Source organism: Nipponia nippon, unplaced genomic scaffold (genome assembly GCF_047370975.1).
Source record: "Nipponia nippon isolate SJK-2023a ecotype South Korea unplaced genomic scaffold, ASM4737097v1 scaffold_1, whole genome shotgun sequence".
NCBI lineage: Eukaryota > Metazoa > Chordata > Aves > Pelecaniformes > Threskiornithidae > Nipponia > Nipponia nippon.
In genome coordinates, this window is record NW_028262290.1 from 44,334,887 (window position 1) to 44,360,269 (window position 25,383).

The 25,383-nt window shown below is 40.5% G+C and overlaps 1 protein-coding gene across 10 annotated transcripts in view; it reads left to right on the plus strand.

Annotated features, from left to right (window-relative positions):
* The first annotated feature begins 303 nt into the window (after window positions 1–303).
* PCMTD1 (protein-L-isoaspartate (D-aspartate) O-methyltransferase domain containing 1) overlaps window positions 304–25,383 on the plus strand; it is a 44,113-nt gene continuing 19,033 nt past the window's right edge. For 2 of the 10 annotated variants that reach the window (XM_087753472.1, XM_087753520.1), the window contains exons 1-3: window positions 417–556; window positions 20,460–20,886; window positions 24,720–24,822. In XM_087753472.1, coding sequence (XP_087609598.1) covers window positions 20,580–20,886; window positions 24,720–24,822 — 410 coding nt within the window. In that variant the 5' untranslated portion in view covers window positions 417–556; window positions 20,460–20,579. Of the gene's footprint in view, window positions 640–915; window positions 1,068–2,470; window positions 2,598–2,822; window positions 2,847–20,459; window positions 20,887–22,543; window positions 22,563–24,719; window positions 24,823–25,383 lie in introns of those variants that run through there. The other 8 variants (XM_087753480.1, XM_087753490.1, XM_087753501.1 and 5 more) reach the window with 8 other exon arrangements.

The window sequence follows — 25,383 nt, forward strand, 5'->3', positions numbered from 1 at the left end:
AACCGGCCACCTGCCACGGGCGGCGGGGACACGGGTGGCGCGGACACGGGGGTCGCGGCCGGGTCCGCTCCCTGGAGGGGGTTTCCAGCCTGCTGGGGGAGGGGGGAGCCTGCAGCCGCGCGCCACCGCGAGGACGAGGATCCCCACGTCCCCAGGCGACTGGTGACGAGCACCGTGAACGCCAGCCTCCCATTGGCTGTCGGACTGGCAAAGCGCGGCCAATCACGGCTCGAAGCGGAGCGGCTCGCCTCCCTCCCCCCCTCCCATCCGACCCCGTGGCGCGGAGGGGGTTCGGCCGCCTGCGGGGGCAGGGTCACGTGACCCTGTGTTTACATCCTCTCAGCTGTTGGGGCCCCTCCTCCCCTCGCCGTCTTTCACCAACACAAACGGCGGCGGCGACCCGGGGACCGGGGGAGGGTGACTGTGACTGCGGGGGGCACGCCGACCTCTGCTTGCGCCGGCTCCCGCTCCCTCGGCGCTCGCCCGCCTACGTTCCCCCACAGGCGGGTCTCCCCGCTGCCGCCCCGCGCAGGGTCCGGGGCCCGCTGCAGAACGGGTGAGTGTCCCGCGGGGGGGGGAGAAGGAGAACTGCGGTTCCCCGCTGCGCAGCGCGGAGGCCGCCGTCGGACAGCCGGGACGGTGAGTTGCGGCGGGGGCTGAGCGCGGCGCGCCGGCCCCCTCCCCACGCCTCCCCGGGCGCTCCGGTTCCCATTGTCCGTTGGCCCCGCACGCAGGCGCGCGCCCTTCTGAGGCGCGGGGGGGGGGAGGTTGTTTTCGCGCAGCCGGGACAGGGCGAGGGCTTGCCGCCGCTCGCCTCTGCGGGGTGGGGAGGGACGGGACGGGGAGAGTGTGCGTACGCCGTCGGCAGCCCGTTCCTCCTCCTCTTTTGCCCGAGCCAGCCCCCGCGTCCTTTCGCCCCCTGCGTAATAAATAATCTCTGGCCCAGAAAGGGTTGGGAGGAGAGGTGTTTGGTGTAGCTGCCGCGGGCCCGGGACAGGTGTGAGCGGACGGGGACGAGAGAGAAGGTTCCAGCCTTGAGATCCGGGCGGAGGGAGGGCAGAGGCAAGGTGAGGGCAGCGCTCGTCCCCCGCAGCGGCTCTGCGGCCTGTCTCCTCTCCGTGACGGCTAGGTTTTTGCCTTTGAGGAAATGCAGTGCGAACGGGAGCTTATATTCCGCCTCTCCCCCCCCTTATAACCTCGGGGTCTTGTTGGGGGCTGCATCTTCAAGGCCCAGGCATTTTGGAAGAGGCAAAAGGGAGTGTGAGACAACATTTCGTTTTGTTTCAAGAAAAATCTATGGGCTAAGGAAGGGTATTGCCTCTTTCGGGAGAGGAGGTGGTGTGGCAGCAGCGAGGGGAAAATACTTTGTTTACATAAATAAAGTGTGTAAAATGCGCGGTAACTTTGCTTTTCGCCCCGTAAGCCGCGGCGGGTAGGCGGCGGTAGGAGTGGGCGAGCGTTCCTGGCGGCAGCCGCGAGGGAGGGCGAAGGCTGCCTCTGCCCCCCGCTTTGCCATAAACGCACATTTTGTCTCTGTTTACATTGTGGCCTCTTGTTTTGGCTGAGAGCAGCGTAAGGGGAGGAGCAGGAACTCGCTCCGGGGCAGCCACCTCCTCCCCTGTCTCTTTTCTTTGTTGTTATCTCTTCGCGGGAGGCGTCCTGGGTCGCGCCTGCCTGTAGCTGAGCCGCGGTCTGCGGTTAATGGGATTCTTCTTCGGCCCGAAACCTCGGGCCGCCTTCTTCTGTGCCCGTGCAGGTCTTGTCTTTCCTCCGTCGTCGCCCTCCCCCCCCCCCCCCCCCGCCTCGGCAGTTGTCAGCGGCTCGCAATGAAGTTGGAGGAAGGGGAAGGGAGGGCGGAGGGGGAAGGAATCTTGGCATTTATTTGATACGCAGTCAGCAGCCTGGGCCTGCTTTGTACAGCTCTGTCGTCTTTGACAGCAAAAGGGGGAAAAAGAAAAACTTACTGTGGTGGAAGGAGGAGGGACTGTTCATTTTTCTTGGTGGAAGACGAAGGAAAACATCTTCAGGGTCTGTAAGAAGAGATGGAAGTGCTGAACTGCTGCAGTGTGTGGAGAATGCTTGTGTCCTTGTAGTGCTTACCAGTGCCCATGTAGCTACTGTTCCCCTAGTGGGTATTTTTTACTCCTGTCAAGTAAAAGTCAAGCACATTTGAACTGCAGACTTTAGCAAGGAAGTAAGGTTTCTTCTGATAATGAGCAGTAAATTTTGAGACGCACACAAAAAAGAGACACAGGTAAGGATAGTCAGCACTTCAGGGAATTAATGAAGATACCTAGTCTCTCTTGACTGTGTGCTCTCTGTATTACAGAGAATGTTTTTAAGATGCAAGAAATCTAATGCTTAAAGTTAGTAAATGATGAGAGTGTATTGTGAGAACGCCTTTGTAACCATAATTCATTATTCTTGCATATGAATCACAATATGTGTGATACATTTTTTTTCCCCACAGGACCCTTACCTTACTCTGGGTGCTGGGCAGACCATCTCTGGAAGGAGTCAGGCATGGATAAATGGAGCTGTCTTCTGCAGAACTCCTGCCTGATTTGTTGGGAAAGTTTGAAAAATATTGTGGATATGTAGGTGGACAAATGTGTGAAAGATCTTTTGGTATTTTAAGTGACTTTGGGTGAATAAATGTAACGATAGCAATGTAAGAAGTACGTGAGTGAGGTCAGAGAGCCACAATGAGGGCTTTGGAGATGGATGCTTAGCCAGATGTTCTTTACAACGGTCAGTGTCCCACAGAAATGCAACGAAAAACAATTGGATGTTGTTGGGAGGTCTGCCGTGAGGAGAAAGTCGTGAAATCACAGAAATGGAAAAAAGTATGTAATACTGGACAGCCCTGGATGGCCAGATGTTATCACTGGGTCTGTGCAGGATTAGGTTCCTTCCCTGCATAATCTCTGGTCTTCACTCCAGAATTCTTGTAAAAATCTTTCTGCCTCTCCTAATTGGCTTTCTCTGGGTCTTCTTCCTGCAATCTCAGACTTCGTGTCGTGACTTGCTTTAGATATTTGACAAGCCAGTTTCAGTTTTGCAGTACTCTACAAATTTATGAAGTCTTGCCATTTTTATAGTCCTAATCTTGGCAATTTCATGATTTTTATTGTTCAGTCTTCTGTTTGCTTGTCAGTGACTGCCCCAAGCTGCAGCAGCTCCTTTCGAAGAGGCTTCTGCCTAGTAGGAGACTAAGAATAGAACCTAACTGCCAGACATGTATTGTAGATTTCCGTGCCTGTGACGGACCATACCAGAGCAGTCACTTGGCTGTGTTTCTGTAAACTTGAAGCGCGGTTGCTTTGAGATGGTGTGTATTCTGAAGCTAAAGGTAGGCTTAGGCATGATACCAGTGCAGGAGGAAGTCTCTAAAGAGCGTGTTGCCTGTGAGCTTTTTTTAGGCAAACCTGAAAGACGAAACAGTAACACAGAGATCAAATTTGAAGTTCCTACTGCAAGACATGGTTAGTAATACCGGTTTGTGGGTTTTTTTTTCCCCCCAAAGATACTCCCAAAACTCAATATAGGCAAGATGATTTTTCCATGCAGTGCCCCAGAAAGGTTTATGCCAGGAGTTTTAAGAGTTCCTCAAAACAAATACATTAAAAACAATTCTGAAATAGTCAGTATGGGAATGCTCATCCCAGTCTTCAGTGCATGGTGCGAAAAAACTGAGACTACAGTCATTGTTTCTGGATGAGAAGTGTCTTTATACATACCTGTTCTTTTGATTTCCTGCTTTGTTCCCATTTTCATCAGGAATGTCAGAGAGATCTGCTGTTTTACCCTGCTAAACCGAAACTTATGCTCTGTAGCTTATCATTAATTAGCTCTCTGTGTAAGAAAAGTGCTTGCAGCACTTGGCACTCTTGAATGCAAACATCATTGAATATTATCTAATTTATTTTACCTACTTAAAATGTAAATTCCTCAAAGCAAAAGTGGGAAGATGATATGTGCCATCTTGTTTTGCAAATGGATAGTCAGGTATGTGACTGGCCTAAGGCACTCCAGGAATCTTCCGGTAGGGTCAGCAGTTGATCTGTATGCTTCATCTTCTCCAACCAACGAGTGTGGATTTTTTTGTTTGAATGGAGAATTCTTTTAATATATCTGCTTTGCAGAACTCTGATCGCACTGTTCCACTTCTTTCTTTTATGGAGTTCTAGGGAGTAAAGTCAAGTAGTTTATATTAAATATTATGGGCATAATTACATTAAAACATCAGGAAATAACTACTGTGCTTCAACTCCTTTGGGACTTATTTGTGTGCACTGGGTGTTAATGAGAGCCTTCAGGCTTGCTTAATGCAAGTTCTTAAAGCAGGTGCTGCTGCTATGTTGTTTAAGAAAATTGGGCTGGACTTCTGGGTCTTGAAGAAATGATAGCATCCTAAGCTGCTACAGATCCTGAATATAATTTTTTGCAGGACTGAAAGATTAGCTGGCTGCAATTCAGAACAGTAGTGTTAGTTCTCTGTCATTTTTGTCCTGGTACATCATGCCAACTTCATGTTTCAGAGTTAGTGTTGCTACTGCAAAGTTGGCAGTGATGTTAACTAAACCCAAGGAGCTTGAAATTCTGATGAATGTACGTGTGTGGATTCTTGCTAAATGTGCTTCTGATCAGAAGCTTATTGGAAACATTGAAAGTAAGAAGTAAAAATAAACTGAAAGTAAAGATGTCTTTGAAAATGGCAGTTAGTCCTAAGAAACTTATTTCTGAAAGCAAGAAGTATTAGAAGTTGTATCTAGAGAGCAACTGTAGTGTCCATTGCTTGTACGTTGTGACTGCAGTTGGTATGTGACTTATTTCTTCACAAATTTTATCAGTCCTTTAAATTGAAGCACAAAAATGTAAGTTGTCCTTCATTGTGAGGAGAAAACACTAGTTTAGAAGTCACCATAGAGCGGTTTAAAAAAAAAAACCCAAAACCCAACAACAAAACAAACAAAAAGACAAAAGCCCAAACTGCACAGCCCTAAAATAGTTTAGAGGTGACATCAGGAGTCACCATGGTAACTCTCAGGCTACAGATTCTGATGTGTTCTCATGTGGAGGAGTTCTAGGGTGGGGAGGTGACCATGGAGCAGGAGTAAACCTCTCTGGTTAGAGGCAGAAAAAGACTTGGAGCCCACTGCTTAGAAGGTGCACTTAATGAAGGCTAATTTTGGAGTTCTGGCTTCTTGTATAGTGTTTAGCAAAGAAAGGATGTAAAGATTTAGTTTGTTACAAGTGCAGAATGCCGAGTTCTAAGAGTTGCATGGAGTTGGAGGTTTAACATACTGTGAGTGTTGTTAAGGTGATGTAAAATACTGAGGCTTAGAATTTCTCTCAAGTATTGCATTTCACTCCAAATATTCTCAAAGTAGTATTTGCTTAGCATATAGTAGCAAAATAAATGCTGAATTTGGATTTGCAGTGTTTCTAAGATGTAAAAGAAGACAAATGGAATTAATGTTTTAAAAACTTGTTTGAGGAAACAATCCAGAACTTGCCAACAAAAAATTAGGTTTAAAAACTAATTAAAAACACTAATAGAGCAAGTGGTTTGATAGCGACATGGGGTGTTTGGAATCTTACCTGAAGGACACTTACGTGAAGGTGCTATAGGGCATCTGAGTTGTCAGCATGGGAGCTGTTAGATACAAGATAAGATTTACTGAAAGCCTGCATTCTTCTGAAGTTGAAAAAAAAAGGGGGGGGGGGGGTGGGAGGGGTGGAAAGGTGCCAGGCAGGATAAATCTAAGTAGAGGTAGCTGAGCGATTAGAGAAGGGACAGCCTTTGTCTTGGCTGCTAACATGCATGCTTTACTGGAGATGGTGTGTGTTTATAGACACACGTGCACAAAGAATATGTGCACAACCAACCAGTTGTGCAGCAACATAGTGACTGTGAACAGGATCTCTGTCCTGAGAGTTCTTAGAGCGTCATGAGGACAGACTGCACATTCAGTTCTGGTTACAAGTCAGGGTGTCTTCAGGTTCGTTCTTTTGGTCTCTTCTCTTAAGAGTCTTTTGGCCAATGATGCCTTAACTTTTATCTGGTTGCTTTTCCAGTCCCAACTGTTGTGTTCCTTTCAAAGGACGCATCCCTCAGCTTTATGCAGTTTGTGTTCTGTCTAAGAGTCTTAAATCACACAACAGCAGCTCTTCTTGCTTATTTGCGGGGAAGCACGACAGGATGTGGGCAGAAGAGTTTTCTGTTGTGTTAAGTACTTAACGCTAATTGTTGCCATATCATAGGTCAAGTAGCTTATAGTTAGCATGGGCACCTAAAATAGCACTGGAGGTCTGTGTTTAAGCACCTGAATTGCATAGCAGGTATCAAAGGCTTGCTGTTACTATTAGAAAAACTTTTCTTTGCATGGTTTCTAAATAGGTGCTTATTAAAGCTGTCAGTAATCATGATTATTTCTTCCTTTTTTTAAACAATTGGCTTGTTAAAGTCCTAAATGATAGGTGCATATTTCTAATGGCAAATTAAGCAATCTTGAAACCTAGTTTCAAGATGAATAACAACAACTTTGTGGTACTGGATAATGTTCCACCAGGAGGCATCTGACTGTCATTGGGAAGATTTTTCTTTTTTTTTTTTTTCCAGCTGATGTCTACAAATGTTCTTACAGATTTAGCGGTAGGAGTTAGAGACAAATCAGAGTTCTTACAGTAGTTTAAGAAGTGGTGAAAGGCAGTATGCAGTAATATAGTAAACACAAAATACACGCACTCCTGAGTGTAACTATTCAAAGTATGTGTATTGGTACTATCCTTCAAGCAAAATAAATAGCATTTGCTATCAGTTCCTGTTCCCTTCAGGAGTCAAAGGGAACTAAACTTCAAAGAACATCTTGGAAATGACATGTCTTAATTCTTTGTTCAGGCTTTTTTAAAAAAATGACAAAAAAAGCTGCTTCTCAAAAAAGAGATACCTGCATCAATGCATGGCTTCTGTAAGTGAAGTGATAGTCATTGGAATTTTTTGTGGTAATAGTCAGCTACTGAATCACATACCGCAGTTGATACACCTGTGGTGTCCCTGTCCCAAATGGAAGGCTTGATTCCTATAAGTGGTTGTTTTAACATTGAAAGGGGAATTAAGACCATGTGGTTGGGAGAAAATGAGAAGTGGTTACTATTCTGAGAATTTATTAGTGTTATTTCTGTAGCAAATGTTTTCAGGGGATATTCAGGAATTACCATGTGGTTCTCTTGACAAATATTTGAAAGAAAAAGCCAAGTAATACTACTCAACCCAGTCAGGACCACTGTGCTATATAATGGTCTATATATTGAAATTAAAAAAAGATAAAGAGAGTTGGAGCTACTATCCTGGTGATCATATTTTCAACACAATTGTTTCTGCTTGATAGGTATGGCTAAAATGTATGCAAGTTAGCATTGCTGAAAGAATGAACTCTGAAGTTCACTAAAGGAGATGGTTAACTTCAGCAAACAAAGCAAAAGGTTAATGTTCCTGCAGTACTAATAATTTCAAGTAATTAGGAATGCTGTGAGTATTTCTATTAGGACATCAGTTTGCCATTAAAGAATTTGATTTCCATCTGAAAATCTTTGCCTGATACCCATAAAGCTCTTTTTTAGCCTTGTTGTTCCTGTTGGATTCTGGCAGGTGGGGTTTTGCTGGCTCTTCTGCTGGGCCATGTGATCCTGCTGTTTATTTGCAAAACTCTCCCCTTTAGCCTTTTGAGAGTGAACTGTGGTTTTGTTTCCATTCAGTGTAGTCACCTGCTGTCCAGTTTCTTAAGCTTCGCTGTGTTCTTCCTTCAAGTAACTCTAAATTTGGCATTATTGCAGTCAGGAGGTCAGTGAATCTGGAAGGGCACAGAAAAGTTGAGTTGCTGAGTTTCTTTATAACTTCTGCTGAGCTGACAGTTACAACATTATAAATCCCGTAGGCCTTAGTCTCTGCTTATTTACTTCAGTTAATTATGCATTCATTATGACTAAGACTCATTACTGCTGAATTTCCTGAGATTCTGTGATGTTTTCTGGAGTAACTTAGTTGTCAGAAAAAGTCAGTGTAGGATTTGACTTCGCCATTCTGGGATGCTCTGGATAAACTGGAGTTGTTCATGATGTAACTAAGGCAGGTTATGTGACTGTAGCAGCCTCTTGTGTTATATCTGTAAACTACACTTCTCTCAGGTGAAAACCACTTGCATTGTATGACTGAAAAAACCCTGATGGGGTAGGATTATGCGCACGAAGATACACTTACGCTGTGCAAGTGCACGACTTCTACGTCAAGCAATGGTAAAAGGTTCTCAACTTACATTACTTCGTGAAATATTTGTATGAATATCTTGAAATAGTCATTGAAGCTTTCCCAAATGCTCCAAATCCCCTCCAGACCACATCTGCTGTTGTTTGTACTGTAAGTAAATCATAACTTTGGAGCCATATTTCTAATAGTACTTGATTCACACCTGGAGACAAACAATAGTGCGGAAACATTTTCAAGTTAAAAATGTGCTTATATATTTTGGTTCTGGCTTTTAAAGAAGGCCTATAAGGAGGTTTTTTTCCAAGTATTTCTGGTTCTTAGTTCAGGCACGCATGGCCCCGGGCCCAGCCATCAGTGAGGCTAAGCACGTATTCTCAGTAGCATACAGACATGTATTCAGCACATATGTATAAAAACATAGCTGGCCACCATATTAATGCAGAAACCACAGCACTAATGCAAGCACAGACAGTGCCAGTGGCCTTATCCTCTTGCCCCTTCTGGATGGTCAAGCTGAATGTCTGCTAGTGGCAAACACATGCGTGTGTGGATCCTTCCAGTTACTGGGTTTAGACACCTGTTCTACCCTGAAACTGGCCTTTGGGTCCATTTATCCCCCATTGCTTCTTGCACACACACACTCGTGCCCAGCCACCCCGCCCAAACACCACAGGTTCTCCAACAGCCCACTTGGACCCCCCTTTTTCCTCCAGCAGCCAGCTCCTTCAGTTGCCTCACTTGGACAGTCTGCCCCATCCCTGTTTCCCAGGTCGCTCTGCCAGCTTCCTGGCCAGTCCAGCTTGGTACTCCCTGTGATCATACCCTGACCTGCAAAAGATCACCCCCTCCTTTGCTGGCACCACAGATCCACAGGCCCCTGTGACCAACAGTCTGACGCCACTCATCATGTAGACACACATGCACGCTGGATAGAGCCACAGGAAGAGTTACAAAAGGAGATTAATGAGCAGACAGGACAGACAGCCATGATTTGGGGGAGAGCACAGCTAGATATGCATGCTGACCTGCAACCTGTTCACAGGTGGCCTGTCCCTCTTGTAACCATAGCCCTCAGTTTTTCTGTGCTTGTTCATCCCCAAGCCACTTTGACCCCTCCCTTTCCCCACCTTTGGTTCCCCCCTTACACTTCCCATGACAGAACTTGTGCAATCCCCAAGTGCCTTTCCCCTGCATGCCATGATAAATCTGGTAGCCCTGTAAGCAGGCACACCTCTCAATCCGAGAAGTGCGCTGGGGAGGCCCACTGGTGGTGGGGGACATGGGGAGAGCTGATGGTTCTCCTGTGATAGCCCTGGGAGCAGCTGTGTCAGGGTATTTAGGTGGGTTCCCCCACCTGCAAGCGTGCCTCTCTGCTCCTTTGTCTGTGTGCAGAATAGCTCTTTATCGCATAACCTAACAGCATTAATTTTGATATGTGCTGCCAAATAATCTGTTTACCATTTGCAAGCACAGTTGAAAATTTATGGTAGAAGTTAGTGGCTGGCCACTAACAGTAACAGTTGCTGTTACAAAAGCAATACTTTGAAATGTTGCCTCAAAGCGTAGGGTATTTCAATAGCAACAGGAACAGGGAGAATGCTAGAATGATTGCATGAAACTGTGGAACAGGCTTTGATAACAGTACTAATTCTGTACCTTTTAAATTGTAAAATAAGAAGTTGCTTTTTTTTTCTGGATGACTTGCATTTGTGTAGAGGCTTTGCAGATTTTTAAAATATATTTAGCTCATACTTGATTTGTACATTTTGAAAGTTTAGATAAATCATCACTTTCCTTTGGTAAGAACCATGAAGGGATAGTTAATCTCTGCTTTATATAAAGTAGACATTGGATATCTTAAGAAATAGGGGTTTATGGACAAGGTCACATCATTTTAGAGGTATGTTGTTTATGGATTTATGGTATGTCTGGGGAATGAGGCAGATTATGATATGGGCCTTAAAGTGTGAGGCGCTTGGAGATATGCAGGATTTGGGGATTAAAAAGAAGAAAGTTATGTGCAAGCAGATATCCATCACTTTCTTTGACAAGATAAATTAAAAGTAACTGTTAGCGTGCATGTGTTTTAGTAAAGAAGTTACCTTTGAAAAAAATGGTGAATCCAGTGTGATGCTTCTGGAAGATTGCGTCGGTGAAAGAATTTTGTGTCATGGTTCTGAGGAAGAGAAGCAGGAAACAGTAGGCCTTACTCATTCATCCTTCTTGAAGATTATAGGCCTAAGTAATAAAGTAACTTCTCAAAACATACTGTCGTATTGCACTGGACTATTTTAAGAATCTAGTAAACAGGATCAGGACTTGAATTTTTAATTTATTTAGCATATCATAAGAAGGAGACACATAATAAAAGTTGAGATTCTCAGGCTGTGAAAGTAAACATTTTAGTCATACAGTATGAAAAGTTGTTTATGCTGTGATTATTGCATGCTATTTTGATGCTTTTAGATATATTTCTAAAGATCAGAAAATGCAAAGGATTTAGTGCACTTGGAGCTTGACAAAGTTGATTGATATTTTTGTTTTTTTATTTGGGTCTGGGTTTTTTTTGTAGAGAGTGCAGTAAATGCATAGCTCTAAGATGAGGTTTCAAGTGTCAGGAATGTAACCATCTTCTATTTTTACACTTGACCTCATTTCTGTTTTCTTTTGCTAAAGGCAACAGGCGTATGTTGTTCTGTTGCTGCTGGAAGTGAGTTGTTTAAGTAACTTGAAATGTTTATGTGCAATAAGCTTTTGAGCTTTAGCACTGGCTGAAACCGTGCATGTTTTGTTATGGGCCACATTTAGCCTACTCTAAGTTATATAAACTGTGATTTGATCTGCTTAAGGCTGTAGCTGCAGAAACTACATTTGTGGTAAAAGACTAGGAAAGCATGTTTCAGTTCTTGTACTAAACCTGATTTGTATTTCATTATAAAAGAGGCTCCCCCCACACTGTTACTGGTTGCTTTCTGAAGGTGATACTGAAAGTAAAGAAGCATCACATTTTACTGTGGTTTGTTACCTTCTGGTAACCACAAACTAAATTATTAAGCATTTCCTTTCATGAAGAGAAACAGATTTTGTTTTAAAAACGTTGAGTATTTGGCTTGTGCTTTATGTCAAGGTGTCTTAGTTGGCTTGTGATCAGGATAATGTTAAAATTTGCAGAAATGTTTGTCACTTGTATGCCTTATGCTTTTTCAGACTAAAAAGGATTAGATATTCCAAAAGTGGGGGTTTTTTTTTGCACATCTCTCTACAGCTTTTCTAATTCTTAACATTTGACTCTTATAGGTTATATAAAACTGCTTGAAATGGGTATTCTCTGTTAAATACCCTTGTACAAAGCTGTTCATTGTGGCAATGAGTTTTGCAGGCTGGTCACTCTGTAGCTCACTAATTCCTGTGAAATATGTGCACAGACAGCAGTTTCTTTTCTGAAAAACAGGTGCATGATACAGACGCAGTGAATATCAGATGTCTGTTTGTATTGAGCATCACTGATTCATATCTGTCTTACTTTAGTCTCGCCAGCGAGCAAGCCTCTATTCCCTGGTACCTCCTGTTTCTGTGGGTCTGTTAGGCCCTCCAGAGAAGCTTCTCTGCTTTCCCCTTTCTCCCAGCCCGTCTGTGATAAAGCAGTACTCTTCACCTAGTTTGTACTGGACAGACTTAAAATAGTTGTAGCATGGGAATGGGCAGAGCTGTAGGCACTCCTCTCAGGAGCCGAGACCTTTAAGAGTGTACTATAAGGGGACTGCTGGGTTCTTTCATGGCCATTGCTTTCAGAGGAAGGATAGAGGATTTTCTGTGTGTTGGACATTGGCTTAAGCTGATACTCTTTGCTTATGACATCTTTTAGTGGAACTTTGACAGGTCACTAAGCCATCTCAGGCTCCTCAGAGCGAGACCATTTTATGCAGTGTCTAACAAACAAGCATCACCAAACTTATTGGTGTGGGTAGAGAGGCAATATTAATTGTTTTGAAATCTACAGTTGATGGGATACTATAGGGTACACAGAATTGGGGCAGAGCTAGTGTTCATTCACTCATAAAGGTATACATACAACTTCCTGAGATGTAATCACCAGTTTGCATATAGTGGACCTCTAATGGTAAGCAACAGACTGGCAGCTATTGTTTTGTTGACATCTTACCACTGCATGCTGCGAAAAAAGCATGCCATGCTGCTCTGATCAACTACTAGTACCAGAAACTGTCTAGTTCCACCACTCAAGCTGCATCTTATGCTGCTGCCATAGATACCGGTTCTCGTCACTGTCAATCAGGTAGTCAGATTTTTGTTAGCAGTTAATGCTGCTCTCTGAAATTATTGAAATAATTTAGGGTTTTGTTTAAAATTGTTGTAGACAGTGTCACTGGACCGACACATAACAAGTTTTAGTTCTTCATTTTTTCTGATGATGCAGCATCTAGCAGCACCTTGCTGGTTTGGAAAATGGATTTTCAGAGCACTTAAGAGGCTATTTTCTTAGCAGCACTTCTGTTCATCTGCTTCAGAATATGAGGAGAAGCTGGTTCTGGGGACTGAGCAGCAACTGATTATTAATACTGTCCATCAATAATGAACAAACTCTTTATACCTGACAGACTAATGTCTTCTGAATAGGTAATAATGTCAGGTGCTTAAAATCTCATGAGACTTTTGCAAAGATGGGCTAATCAGAAATTCCACCAGAGGTGTTTATCATCTCATCAGCCTCTCATCCATGGAGGCTTTTTCGTTTTACAAATAAGAGCATTTCTTAACAAAAGTTTTATGGCAGATACCGGCTACATTAAAACTTACTGTGAAATTACATACTAGCAAATTCTTTTAAGAGAAGGGAGTGTTTCTGTGCTTATTCTCAATTCAAAGCTGTTGTAACATGAATGGCTGGATTGAAAATGGTTGTAGGTATGCAAATGCCAAAGATCCCATGTATTTGAGGTAGGAAGTGGGGGGGAAAATTTGTGCAGGTGACCAACAGATAGTCTTTACTAGTGACTGAGTCACTAAACTAGGGCGGTGAGACAGCTTTTCTGTCTCTCAGCAGGGAGTTTTTGTAGGATAATTAAGAAAGGTCGGTTGGTGGCCCAGAGGGCATTCTAGGATGTGAACGCTGAAGCTGGGTCTGTGGTGACCATAATGACAACTGTTGGAGAATCAGAAGCATAGCCCTAAATAAAGAGCACAGCTGAGGACTTGCTCTCTGAGGGTATAGGGCTGCTTTAGTACTTAGTGGGTATAGATCTACACTTTTAAATTTCAGAAACTGTCCTGTACTCTAGGTTTCACCCCAGTATCGCAAACTACACTGCTAGCTATCTTGGGTGGAATGGTGAACTCTTATTTCTCTGTTTTGAAGTAAGCATTCAGAACATGTTTGTGGTGTCACAGGTGGGAGCCTGAAGAAGAAACTGCTTCTGAAGCCTGGGAGGCTCAGCTTTGCAAATATTTTTTGATTGCCCAGATTTTAAGCAGTAAGGAGAACTGAGTCAGGATGTGGTGTTAAGCTATGCATTAGAAGTTCCGTCCAGGAAATACATAGGATTCTTTGCTTTGCTTTGTAATAAAAGATAATGAATTTTAAAGTCATTATCAACATACCTGAAAACAGGTCTGGCATATAGAACTGGTATATAGAAAATATTAATTTCAGCATTCAATCCTTGCTGTCGTGTGAAGAGGGTAGATAGAATTTCAGATGAGAAGAACAAATCCAGTACAGAAGAAAACATAGACTGAGAAAGGAATGTATCCCAGTGCAAAGAAGGAAAAAAAAAAGGTGGCTTTTTTCCTGGGTGGACAACCAACAAAACTCTGTGTTGTTTTATTATTTTTTACTTTTAAGTTCCTGTGAACTGTCTCTGTTTAAAAAAAAAAAAAAAAGAAACAAAAGTCAAAGGTTCAGTAGACATTCAGCAAGGTTGGTCCAAAAATTCTCTTGTGTAACTACCAAGGTTAAAGTAATTTGATCGTGAAATCTGTACTGATGTGCTTGTGTTGTGGTTTAACCCCACCTGGCAATGAAGCACCATAGAGCTGCTCACTCACCCTCCCCTCCTCTGGTGAGACGGGGGAGAGAATCTGAAGGGTAAAAGTGAGAAAACTCATGGTTTGAGATGAGAACAGTTTAATGATTGAAATAAGATAATAATAAAAAATTGTGATGAAAACAACAAAAAGAGGGAGAGAAACAAAACCCAGGAAAAACAAGTGATGCAACTGCTCAACACCCACTGACCAATGCCCAGCCCATCCCTGAGCAGCCATTGCTGCCCCGGCCACCTCCGCCCAGTTTATAGACTGAGCATGACATCATACGGTATGGAATAGCCCTTTGGCCAGTCTGGATCAGCTGTCCTGGCTGTGCCCCCTCCCAGCTTCTTCTGCACCTTCTTGCTGGCAGAGCATGGGAAGCTGAAAAGTCCTTGACTTAGTATAAGGACTGCTTAGACTAAACCATCAGTGTGTTATCACATTATTTTTCCTGCTAAATCGAAAACACAGCACTATACCAGCTACTAAGAAGAAAATTAACTCCATCCCAGCCTAAACCAGGACAGGTTGTCACTGTTCATACACTTGTGGAGTGCTGTAAGCTTCAGTGCGTCTTCTGAGAGAAATGCAGTACCATGTGTGCTGTTTGTGTGTTCAGGTGACTGGAGGTGGAGGAAGAGTGAGAGCAAGCACACACCTGGAATCTCGTATAAACAGCTGTTGAAGGCCTAAACAGGAGGATCAGGGCTTAAGCTTATGTCAGACTTGACAAACATTTTCTGCCCAAGTAGGTCAATGCAATTCAGGTTAAGTCAGTAGTTGTAGCTGTTTACATTCATTTGGCTTAACTTTAATCCTGTGGTCTGTTCCTTGTTCCATTGCTATATTACAAAGAACCTTGAAGTATGCTTTGTGGAGTGCATTACATTGGAGGGCTGACTGTGCTTGTTTCTGTTTAACTTGAAAAGCTTCTTGAAATGATCTACTGAACAATAGGTTAGGAGTGAGTCTTTTTGAGTGAGGTGAATCTATAGACTTCAAAAATGTGCAGTGTTTCCAATAAAGTTTTCCTTAATGCACCAAGTAGTATGTTACTATACTCTGAAAACAACAGTTTTCCTTCTTTTTAAACTATTCAGAATGACAAAACAAACAGCTGTGGAAGAGAAGGCAGGTCAAGTAGCACCTACTTTTCCAAAGCATTTAGACTTTTTCTTACCTTTAGTAGCAGTTTAGCAGCAAGGCATATGTGTAAAAGTTTAAAAAATGTCTGTAAAGACTTCATTTTGAAATACCTCTGTGTTCCACAGTTTATTCTGATTTTTGTAGTCACCTACTACAATTACCTCCAGCACACAGTTCATATATTGGTTTTCTCCAGCCTTTGCTTGGTGAAGCTAATGTTAAAATTTCTCTTGTCCTTTCAGATAGTAATCAGTCATTCTGTTTATTCAAAAGGTCCTGCTGAAATCTTAGACTCAGCTCTGTAGTTTGGAGTTGAATTTCCTCTTGTGCGGTGCTGTTACAATACTTGGGAGGAAAGGGGAAGCTAAACTAAAAATGGAGTCCTTTTGTTGCAGGAGTTGCTGGACGGGACAAGGACAGGCAAAACATGATCTTGAGTTCATTATGGCTGCAGGAGTGGCACAAATTGAGTCTAAACAGAAGTAGGTCCAACACTTAGTTGGTGGCCTGGGAAACTTTAAACCTCTGCTGATGAGAGTTGCTGACTTCTGCCACGAGTAAACTGAAACTGTTAAATGGACTGAAGTGTTTCAAGCCTTTGTGTGCATTTGTGGTTAATTCCTTCCTATCACCAGTCACAGGATATTCCTTTTTGGGGAAACTTAACAGCTGACTCCTGATGAAGAATTAAAATGAACTCAAATTGTCAGCACTTCTTAGATTCACATAGCCCAAACCCACCTGTTCAACTAATGTGACAATATTTTTAAAAAGTCAGAAATTATTTATGATAAGGAATTCCACCAAAATTAGTTATAAGTTATGTCAGAAACAGGTCAGAGGTGTTGTGATACGGTTGTGTGGATTTTTACAGAAATTGGAAAGTGTGTTGACATTTTATTTTTATTGAGAATATAACTAATGTGAATTTAAAGTGTTTTAACTTCTAAAAATAAATTTATCAGTAGTGTGGAATGAGAAACAGGTTTTTTTAATTGTAGTTGATTTTAGTCAGTGAATGACCTTTCTTATTCAAGACTATATTGAACTTTTAAATCCTAAACTAGAAATTCTGGTGGCTTCTGTATTCCAAAGATTACTAAGGCTAAGGCAATTGCTGCATTTTGTTAATGCAATGCACCCTTCTGCTTTCTTCTGAAATTTCTATGCATCTTGGTGTAATGGGCATCAGAATGCTTCTCGTGCTTTTTGTGAACTGTGTGTGTTTCAGTTTAGGTATTGGTGTGCTTCATGGGATGCTTTCTGTGAGCTTTGCAGCTATGTAGAAAGTTTCATCATAATATGCTCTACTGTCTCTATCTTGGTCCTGGGTCAGCTGTCACGAGGAAGCTTTGACTAACTCGCCCTTTTTCTCCAGATGTGCTAAAAGAGCTTGTGAGGTGTTCTCTTTTGTGTTACGTATCTGACTTCACACATGTATTGCCTCAGTTAGAAGCAAGTCATTTTACTTCCATAAGATAAAAGCTTGCAAACATAAAAGCATTGGAGGGAAGTGAAATATCAAAAAATATTTTTCTGCAGCACAAGAGGTCACTCTTCATGAAAAGATTTATTTCTTTAACTTCCTAGGATGTTTTTTGTTTTTTTAACAAAAATACTTTCCACTTGAGTAGCATTTTTGCTTACCTATAGCTGTAGAGGCCAGAGTAGAGCACTATAGTTGATTAATGAAAGCAAATGAAAAGCAAGGTATCTAAAAAGCAAGCAATATCACTGTCTCTACCTAATGTCACTTTCTAAATCCGGGGCAATGTATCTAGAATAAGACACAACCTTCAACCACACTTCCAGCCAGCCTCTCTGTTCTGCTGCGTAAGCGTCCCATTCTTAACTCTCCCGTTTTCTCCCCTGCTTCCCACAATGTCATGGTGTGTACCAGACCTTTTCTGTTCTTGCCTTTGAGATTCTGCGTGATAATGAAGGTGAAACGCTTAGTGGGTGTCATCAGTAGAAAAATCTTGTGATACTACAGTAACTTTAGCTGTTAGATAATACCAAGAATATGAAATTACAAAATACCTGAAGAAATTAAGTCTGTTTTAGCGTAATGATTATATTGAAATTAGCAAATGCTATTTACGGGAAAGAAATTTTATGTGAAACTAGTGAAGACTTTTTAAGGCAAACGATAAAGCTTTAGGTTGGAAGAATAGCCTTTTTCCATCTGAGCGGTTTGTTTATTTGCCTGCTCGCCAGTTGAGCGTAGATAGTTGAAGTTCTCCATCTGCCGGTGCGAGGTGGTGAATGCACTCTGCAGGTAGGGCTGGAAGTGCTAGTTCTGTTTCATGAATGTAGCAGCTGCATTAGTCTTCAAGAAACCCAGTTCTTACGTTTACTTTGTAGTTAAAATTATTTCCAAACATCTCAAGACAGTAATGAACTTTTTAGGGTGAAGGGATGGCAAAAACTATTGGTTTAGTCACTGTAGATTATTGAACTTAGTTAATTGTCATTTGATTCAGTAGTTCATTGAACTTTCAGGTGTGATGCAAGTGCAGACAAGCGAGCAGGGCTGGAATATTTTTACAAACTATTTTTTACTTAAATAAAAAATCCTGCCTCAAGTGCCACATTTCCTGTCTAAATTGTCCCTTAGTTTTTTCACAAATAGAAAGGGACGTTCCTGTGCTATTTAGCACACATAGCTCTATTTACTTAGCTCTGGAACACTAGGATGTTGAGAAGTGCAGTTTTTCTACTTCTACCAAAGGTTTTCCTGCTGATAATTGTGCCTGGTGACTTTTTACCTCTTTCTACCCCAGGAAGTCGGTGAGAATTGGTTTTGCTTCAGACAGAAGTACAGAGCTGAGTGGTGAACAATCATCATTTCACCCATGATTTTACCAGGGCTCTAGCAGCCCTGAGCATTCTGTCCCCCCTCCCCCTTCTTTTTTTAAGTATATTTGTAGTTAAGGAGAAGCATTGTTACTGTCTTATGTGGTAATTTGAGCTTGTGTGCTTGAAATTTTAAACCTAGCTGTATATATTTGCACTGGTACTATATGGTTATTCATCTTTATTAGTGATCTGGTGTTTTATGTAAATTAATGCAAGACAAAGATAAGGAAACACTTCTCATTTCCATTTTCAATTCTGACTGACAGGTTTCCTTTGTTGGAAGACTGTTTTGCGATGGCCATCTAGACAGGGGAGGGATAAGAATTGTACAATTTTGGTGTTGGATACTGTAGAAACTTTTAAAGCAAGAAGAAAATAGCAGGCCAAAACAAATTTTGAAGTTTAATCATAGTTTTCCCTTATTTAGTATTATGTGCATCTTTATAGATGTCCTTCCTGGTCAGAACTGATACTTAATAGCTTTAGTACTCTTTTTGATTCTGAGCTTGGTGTTCAGAAAAGTGAATCTACTCATTGGGCTACAGTCCAGCATGTGAGCACATTTTTTTGCATTTGCAAGGATGTTTCAGTGCTTTAGTTCAGAATCGTTGCTGTCTGCAGTTTAATCCTTCAGGAAAATGGTTCAAGCTCTAAAAGTCTTTGTTTAATGGTGCAATGGGGGGGAAATGCAAAACATGAAGTTGTAGTTTCTGGACATTTCCGTTTGGTTTTATGGAAAGGTTTACTAGTATTGTTTTGACAGAGACCCGTTAAACATATGGGAAAGGATTCATTAGTGTTCTAAGAAGGTTCTTCACTTGAAGTGTTTAACCATAAAAATTGTGTTGCAGTGATCCCACAATGTAAACTTAGGAACCAGCTTCATTCTGATAACTTAAATGACCTTGGGCATCTGGATTGTGTTTGTGAATTCCTGACTCACGAATTTGCACAAATAGGCATGTACAAAACAGGAATTTGCTGGATTGTGTTGGAGTATTCTCAGATAAAGGATTACATTCATAATTTTGAAAAGAATACCCAATGAAATATGCTTGTTTGAAGAGGCAGGTGGAATTTTTTAAAAGGTGATACTCAGCAATGCAATTAAAGTCAGGAGTGAGTATGTCGTCTTTTTTTTTTTTTTCCTTCCCCCTCTGTTAACTAGGTTACCTAGAACATGCACCAGGATTCATGATGGTCTTTTTCTTCTTTTGGCTATCTAAGCTGACTTTGTAATTAATGTTAATAACTAGCTCATTATGGGTACTCTAGTCATCTAGAAGTAGTGGATTAAACTTTTTTGTTTTCCTTTCTTCCAGTCTTCTGTTGCTATTTTACTGGTAATTCATGCAACATTAAAAATGTAAACATACGGATTTTATGAGTTTAGTGATTAATAATGTAATAACTGCAGATAAAATACAGATCTGAAGGAATTATCTTGAAGTTAATACGCTGTGTAGAATTCATGAAACTTGCTAGTCACTTAAGAGCCAGCAAGCTGTTGAAGACTTCTAGGTACTTAAGGAATTCATACTCTAGTGAATATGGGAGGCATTAGGAGGAGCTCAGATGCTCAGAGGGGTTTCCTGTGCTGAATTCAGAACAGAGCAATGTGTGGTTGTGTCTGCACTGGTGTTTTGGTTCAACTCAATAGTGAACATCTGAGGAACATCTCCTGGACATCACCACTCACCTGGCTTTCTCTCTCACTGCGGGGTGATTTCCGAGCATGTAAATCCGGTTCCTTTCAAATGTAACTAACTTCGTACATGCTCCAACTGCTCTTGGACATTCAGTTCTCAGAATGGGACTAGAGCTAGTCCAAAGGCAGTTGCTGTTGCCCCAAAGATATATGATTCTTAGCACTGTTTTCAGTGTCTGTGTAAACACTTAAGCTGTATTGCTTGCTAATGTAGGCAGCCCATGTTGACGTATTAAAGCTAAGCTGAAAAACATTGGATTGAGTTAAAATCTGAAGGGTAGAATTTTGATTAAATACTAGCTGTCCTGTGTCTTAATAGTTCCGCTTTTGTAAAGCGATCCAATACTAACAGTATTTCATCACCCTCTAATAGTTGTTGATTTGTTTCTCTTTTGAAACTCAAGTTATGTAAACATATCTGTTTTCCAGGATTCGTTTGTGATGTGCTTCTGAAAGAAGAACTGAGAAACTATTACATACTTACGTTTTTGGGAAAATTCTCCTCCTAATGTATTTTGCAAACTAATTGAATTATCATAGAAATTCAGCATGGGAGGAGCTGTGAGTGCTGGAGAAGACAATGATGACTTAATTGATAACTTGAAAGAAGCTCAGTACATTCGCACTGAGAGTGTGGAGCAAGCCTTCAGAGCAATTGATCGTGGTGATTATTATCTGGAAGGATACAGGGACAATGCTTATAAAGACTTGGCATGGAAGCATGGAAATATACACTTGTCAGCACCTTGCATTTATTCTGAAGTCATGGAAGCACTGAAGCTTCAGCCTGGATTATCTTTTCTAAATCTGGGTAGTGGAACCGGATACTTGAGTACAATGGTGGGATTAATATTAGGTAACTTGAACGTTTTTATTTTAATGTAGTGTTTCTGCATATTTTTAGAAGATTATGCAAGCCCTGTAAAACTTTACTACTTTAAAAATGACAGTACTATACTTAAGACTGGGTGTTTGAGATGTGTTGTTAAAATATTGTATGTTATCTACAAGCTGTGCACTGACACTGCTGTTCAGTGACATTTCATGGAGTGCTTTGAAAGAGGCAATTGTTCCTGCTTGCCTTTCTGTAGTCTAAAATTCTCATTTGAAATGAAACAGTCCTTTTGTTCCTCAAAAGGAAAAGGGATAGAGGAACAATTTTTGTTTGTTTAAAATTTTTGTTTGTTTGTTTGTTAAAAATTTTAGTCTGCATTTGCACCATGTTTGTGCCCTTACTCTAGGTTACTGTTTTGATCTTCAGTTTATGGGAAGAAAAATGTAAATTGTGAAGGCTAATGACTCTTGAAGAAACTTAATTGAAAAATAAATCTCTATCAGCATGCAAACAATTTAAAAATACATTTATTTAATCATTTTAGTAGTGAGAAAGTTTTGCGATGTAGACTGATAAGGTGAAGTACTGCAGGTCTGTAGGTTTTTAAAACTATTGTAACAGGTTAGCACTGCTTTTTCTTCTGTTTTCAAATGCATTTCCTGTATGGAAAAAAGATGGAATGAAATACTGCTGTCTACATTTAAATTTTAAAACCTACCTTAGAGAGAAAAATGCTTTAATTCTACCCTCCTCCCCAATATTTAGAATACAGAGCATGTGTACCAACAAATAATTTTTTTTTTTGCAAATGAATTTCATTATGTGAAATAACTTCATTTATTTTAGTATGTAGTTTTAATAGATATAATTTTATTGACTGTATTACATGGAGTTATCATATTTCCTTGGTTGCAGAAACCTTGGTGACAGGTAATATACAGATTTTTGCATTTATTTACTTATATACGCAACAGAGGTGTGAAGAATTGGTTTGTTAATTCTCAATTAGTTACTTTCTGTCATCTGTTCTTATTTATTAAAGAGCAGAAATTATCCCTAATAATACATAGCAAACGTCATTTGTTGGCATCTCCGGCAGTGTCCTTTGTTCCAGTTAATACCAATAAATTCAACAAATTCCACTGTTCTCTTGTGGAAACAGGAATTATGTTCATTCACAGGTAAAAATAGAAAAAAAGATATCTACTCTGTTAGAGTCTTGCTTTGCCCTTTTCAAGAATGTTTCTGTTTAAGAGAGTAGATAATTTTAATTGGATTGTAATAAGTTCAGCATTCTATTTCAGTATTAAAACAATTAGTAAATATTGCAGCATTTTTTCTCTAAAATGTTTGCTCAGGGTAGTGAGTAATGGTATTTATTTATTTCTCTGCCTTGTGGAAAGCTTTGTTATTACATTACTCTTTCTTAATGTTTAAAAAAAGAAATAGTGGTTTATGTATATTGCACTTGTATCTGTGTATTTATCTAATCTATTTTGGTGGCTGTTGATTGGCTGTTGAATGCTCCTTAGAGAACGCTCTCCTTATCAAGCAGAATTCCTGTCCTTCAGAATATTATATGTGAAGTTGAAGACATTGAAGAGGAAAAGACTTGTCCTCTACAGAGGGTGAGATTGGCTGACAGCCCCTCTGAGGAGCATGGTTACAGTGCAGATGTTCCCACAGAGCCAGCTCAGGTGCTGATACTTTTCTAGCGGGGCTGAGGAGCCTGGAGCAGTGACTGCTCAGCTACTTACAGAAGCAGACTTTCTATGTTTCTGTAGTGCTGTACCCAGTCTCTAAAGTCTGCTTAGTGTTGTAGTGTGGTTTGAGTGCTAGCTGAGGCATGGAAGGTATAAATACAATTTGTGTGCCTTTATTTTCTTACCCTGCTCCCTTTGATAAAATTGCTAGTTACATCTAATCATCCTTTTTTTAGTGTTTGCTTTAAACCAGGGAATAGCTGCTTTAACAAAGAAAATTAAACAGAAGTAATTTTCTGACAAAAAACCCCACTCCATAGAGATTAAATTAACTGTTGTTGGTACCATTAAAAGGTAAATCTAGTTCAGACTAGATGATGGAATTGCTAGCTCATAATGCTGAAAGAGGCCTGTTGACTTTCGAGAGTAACGGAGAAGTTGGTTTCACATTTTTAGAATGGCTGACTCTTTGCTTAAATATACAGCTGTGACTTTCCTGATGAAAGAATAGAATGTTTCTCGTATTTTTGTTCAAATTATGAATACTATGTTGTATCATGATGTGGTGTCTTGCATTCGTAGATCTAATTTCAAGCTGTTGGAACAACTGACACAGGTTTTTTTAGTTCTTTGTTTTTCAAAATTGAGTGTTGAAAGAAATGTGTATGTGAATTTTGGGACATGATGTCAATGCATTTTTAATTTACTTTAAATTATGAGGTTAAAGGAACGGCAATTAATTTTTAATTAAAACATACCTTGGATGCTGCTGCATGCTGTAGAACTGTAACTACACTGCTTAGAAACATCATAGCATATTACTGTGCAAGGGAACATTAAATAATTAAACAACTAGGAAGGGATTGCCTATGCTAATGCTTTTCTTAATGTGATAGGTAATAAACTAAATTTACAGTAGGTATGAGTGTCAACAGGAGGTACATATTTTCACAAGTTGTAAGAACATCCCTTGGATGATTTACCTACCTCTTGCCTGCCATCAGAGAGGTCTTACAAGCACTACCTATGGTAAACTATTGAATTGGTTTTATTTCACCTAGTAGAAAATGTTCTAAACTATGTTAAGAATTGCAATTATTAATCAGCTTAGTGGCATATACTATTTTTTTTGTTGCAGTAAAACGAAACCTTTTTTCGTAGGTCTGTTTTGTTAATTGGTGTCCTAGAAAAGACAAATTGAATTCTGTTTCATTGGAGTAACATCTTTGAGCTAAATATTTAGGAAAGATTTAGAATGCAGTAGAGGATATAAATATAAGTTTTGTCTAATCTTATTGATGTTTACTTTCCCTTCTTCCCCTTCCCTCTCCCTTTTCCAATTCTATGCTCCAATGACTAAAGTCCCTGGGCTATGCGTGCATGTTAAATATAGAATCCCCACAGCAAATGTGACTATCTGATTCAGATTCCTTCCTGATGTGGATAATCCTCATAATACTGTCTCATGATTTCTTCTTGTTCCTGAAAAATAGCATTAACTTTTGGCACACAAATTGACTTGGAAATATACTTGGATTTGATTACAGGAAAGCAGTGTTGCAACTGTGATGGGGTTGTGATGAATGAACATAACATGTGGTCAGTTTCAATGTTCTAGATGGAAATTAATTATTACATAAGTCAATCAGGAGCAGACTTCTGATTTTGGAACCTGCAAAATAGAAGAGCAGATGTGGCTAAGGGATATAATACCCCAATTTCTGAATTGTCAAAAGCTGACAATTTTGCTATAAGAAAACTTTTCAAAATTTAAGTAACAAAATACAGACTAAATCATAATTTGAAATTGTTGTATTCCAACTAGATACTGTGTTGAAAAAGAAGTTGCTCAGACTGACTTAAGTGTAGTCATATTAATTTTTTTCTGCATGCTTATGAAGAAAATTCATTCTATAAAATTGTTTTGCTACAGATCTGTCGCTGTTCTTCCATTGATCCTTTGGCCTTTTACCTTCTTAAGCATTGGTAATGCAGATGCAAAAAAATAACTTTGTCTAGCAGTGTTGGGAGGGAGACTTCTGTTTTTATGTGATGTTAGTGCTTTCACAGATGAAAGGTATAATGCTGTTCCATATGGTTGTGCTGTGCGTATAGAAAAAAAAAAAACCACCCTGCTGTTTTTATTTACAGGACCTTTTGGGATAAATCATGGAATAGAGCTTCATTCAGATGTGGTAGAATATGCCAAGGAAAAATTGGAAAGCTTCATAAAATATAGTGATAGCTTTGATAAGTAAGTATCTCATTTGTCTAGTTCACTTTGCAGCAACATTTTTGTTTTTAAACTGAGCGCGTCATTGCTTACAAGTTTAGGGAGGGGAAAAGAATGGCATCACACAAGCAAAACATAAAACTGCCAGTTTGTGACACTAGTTCATGAGGTAAGTTAAGGCTTAAGAAAGCACGCTTTAAAACTGTGGGAATATTCCTGCTGTGTAATACTTAACCAAAGTTGATTTCCCTGCATTTTGGCGGTGTGTATACGTACACACGCTCATGTATGTATGTGCATGTACGTGCATATATACATACGTACTTAGAGAATGACATGATATGAAGGTGTCTTGTCTGCATGTATAGAGTAATTTGTATCCATTAAGTCAGTTTTTGTTATATAACTGGACATCATCTTTCTGTACAGCATTAACTTTTTTCAAATGTACCACTGTTGATCTATACATGAGTAAATTTATCTGATTGTCCTCATGTTTGTTACCTGAAGAGATGGACTTAGGAGTATTCATCTGTGCTCATACAGCACTCATTTTTACTGGTGTACTTCTGGGTTACAGGG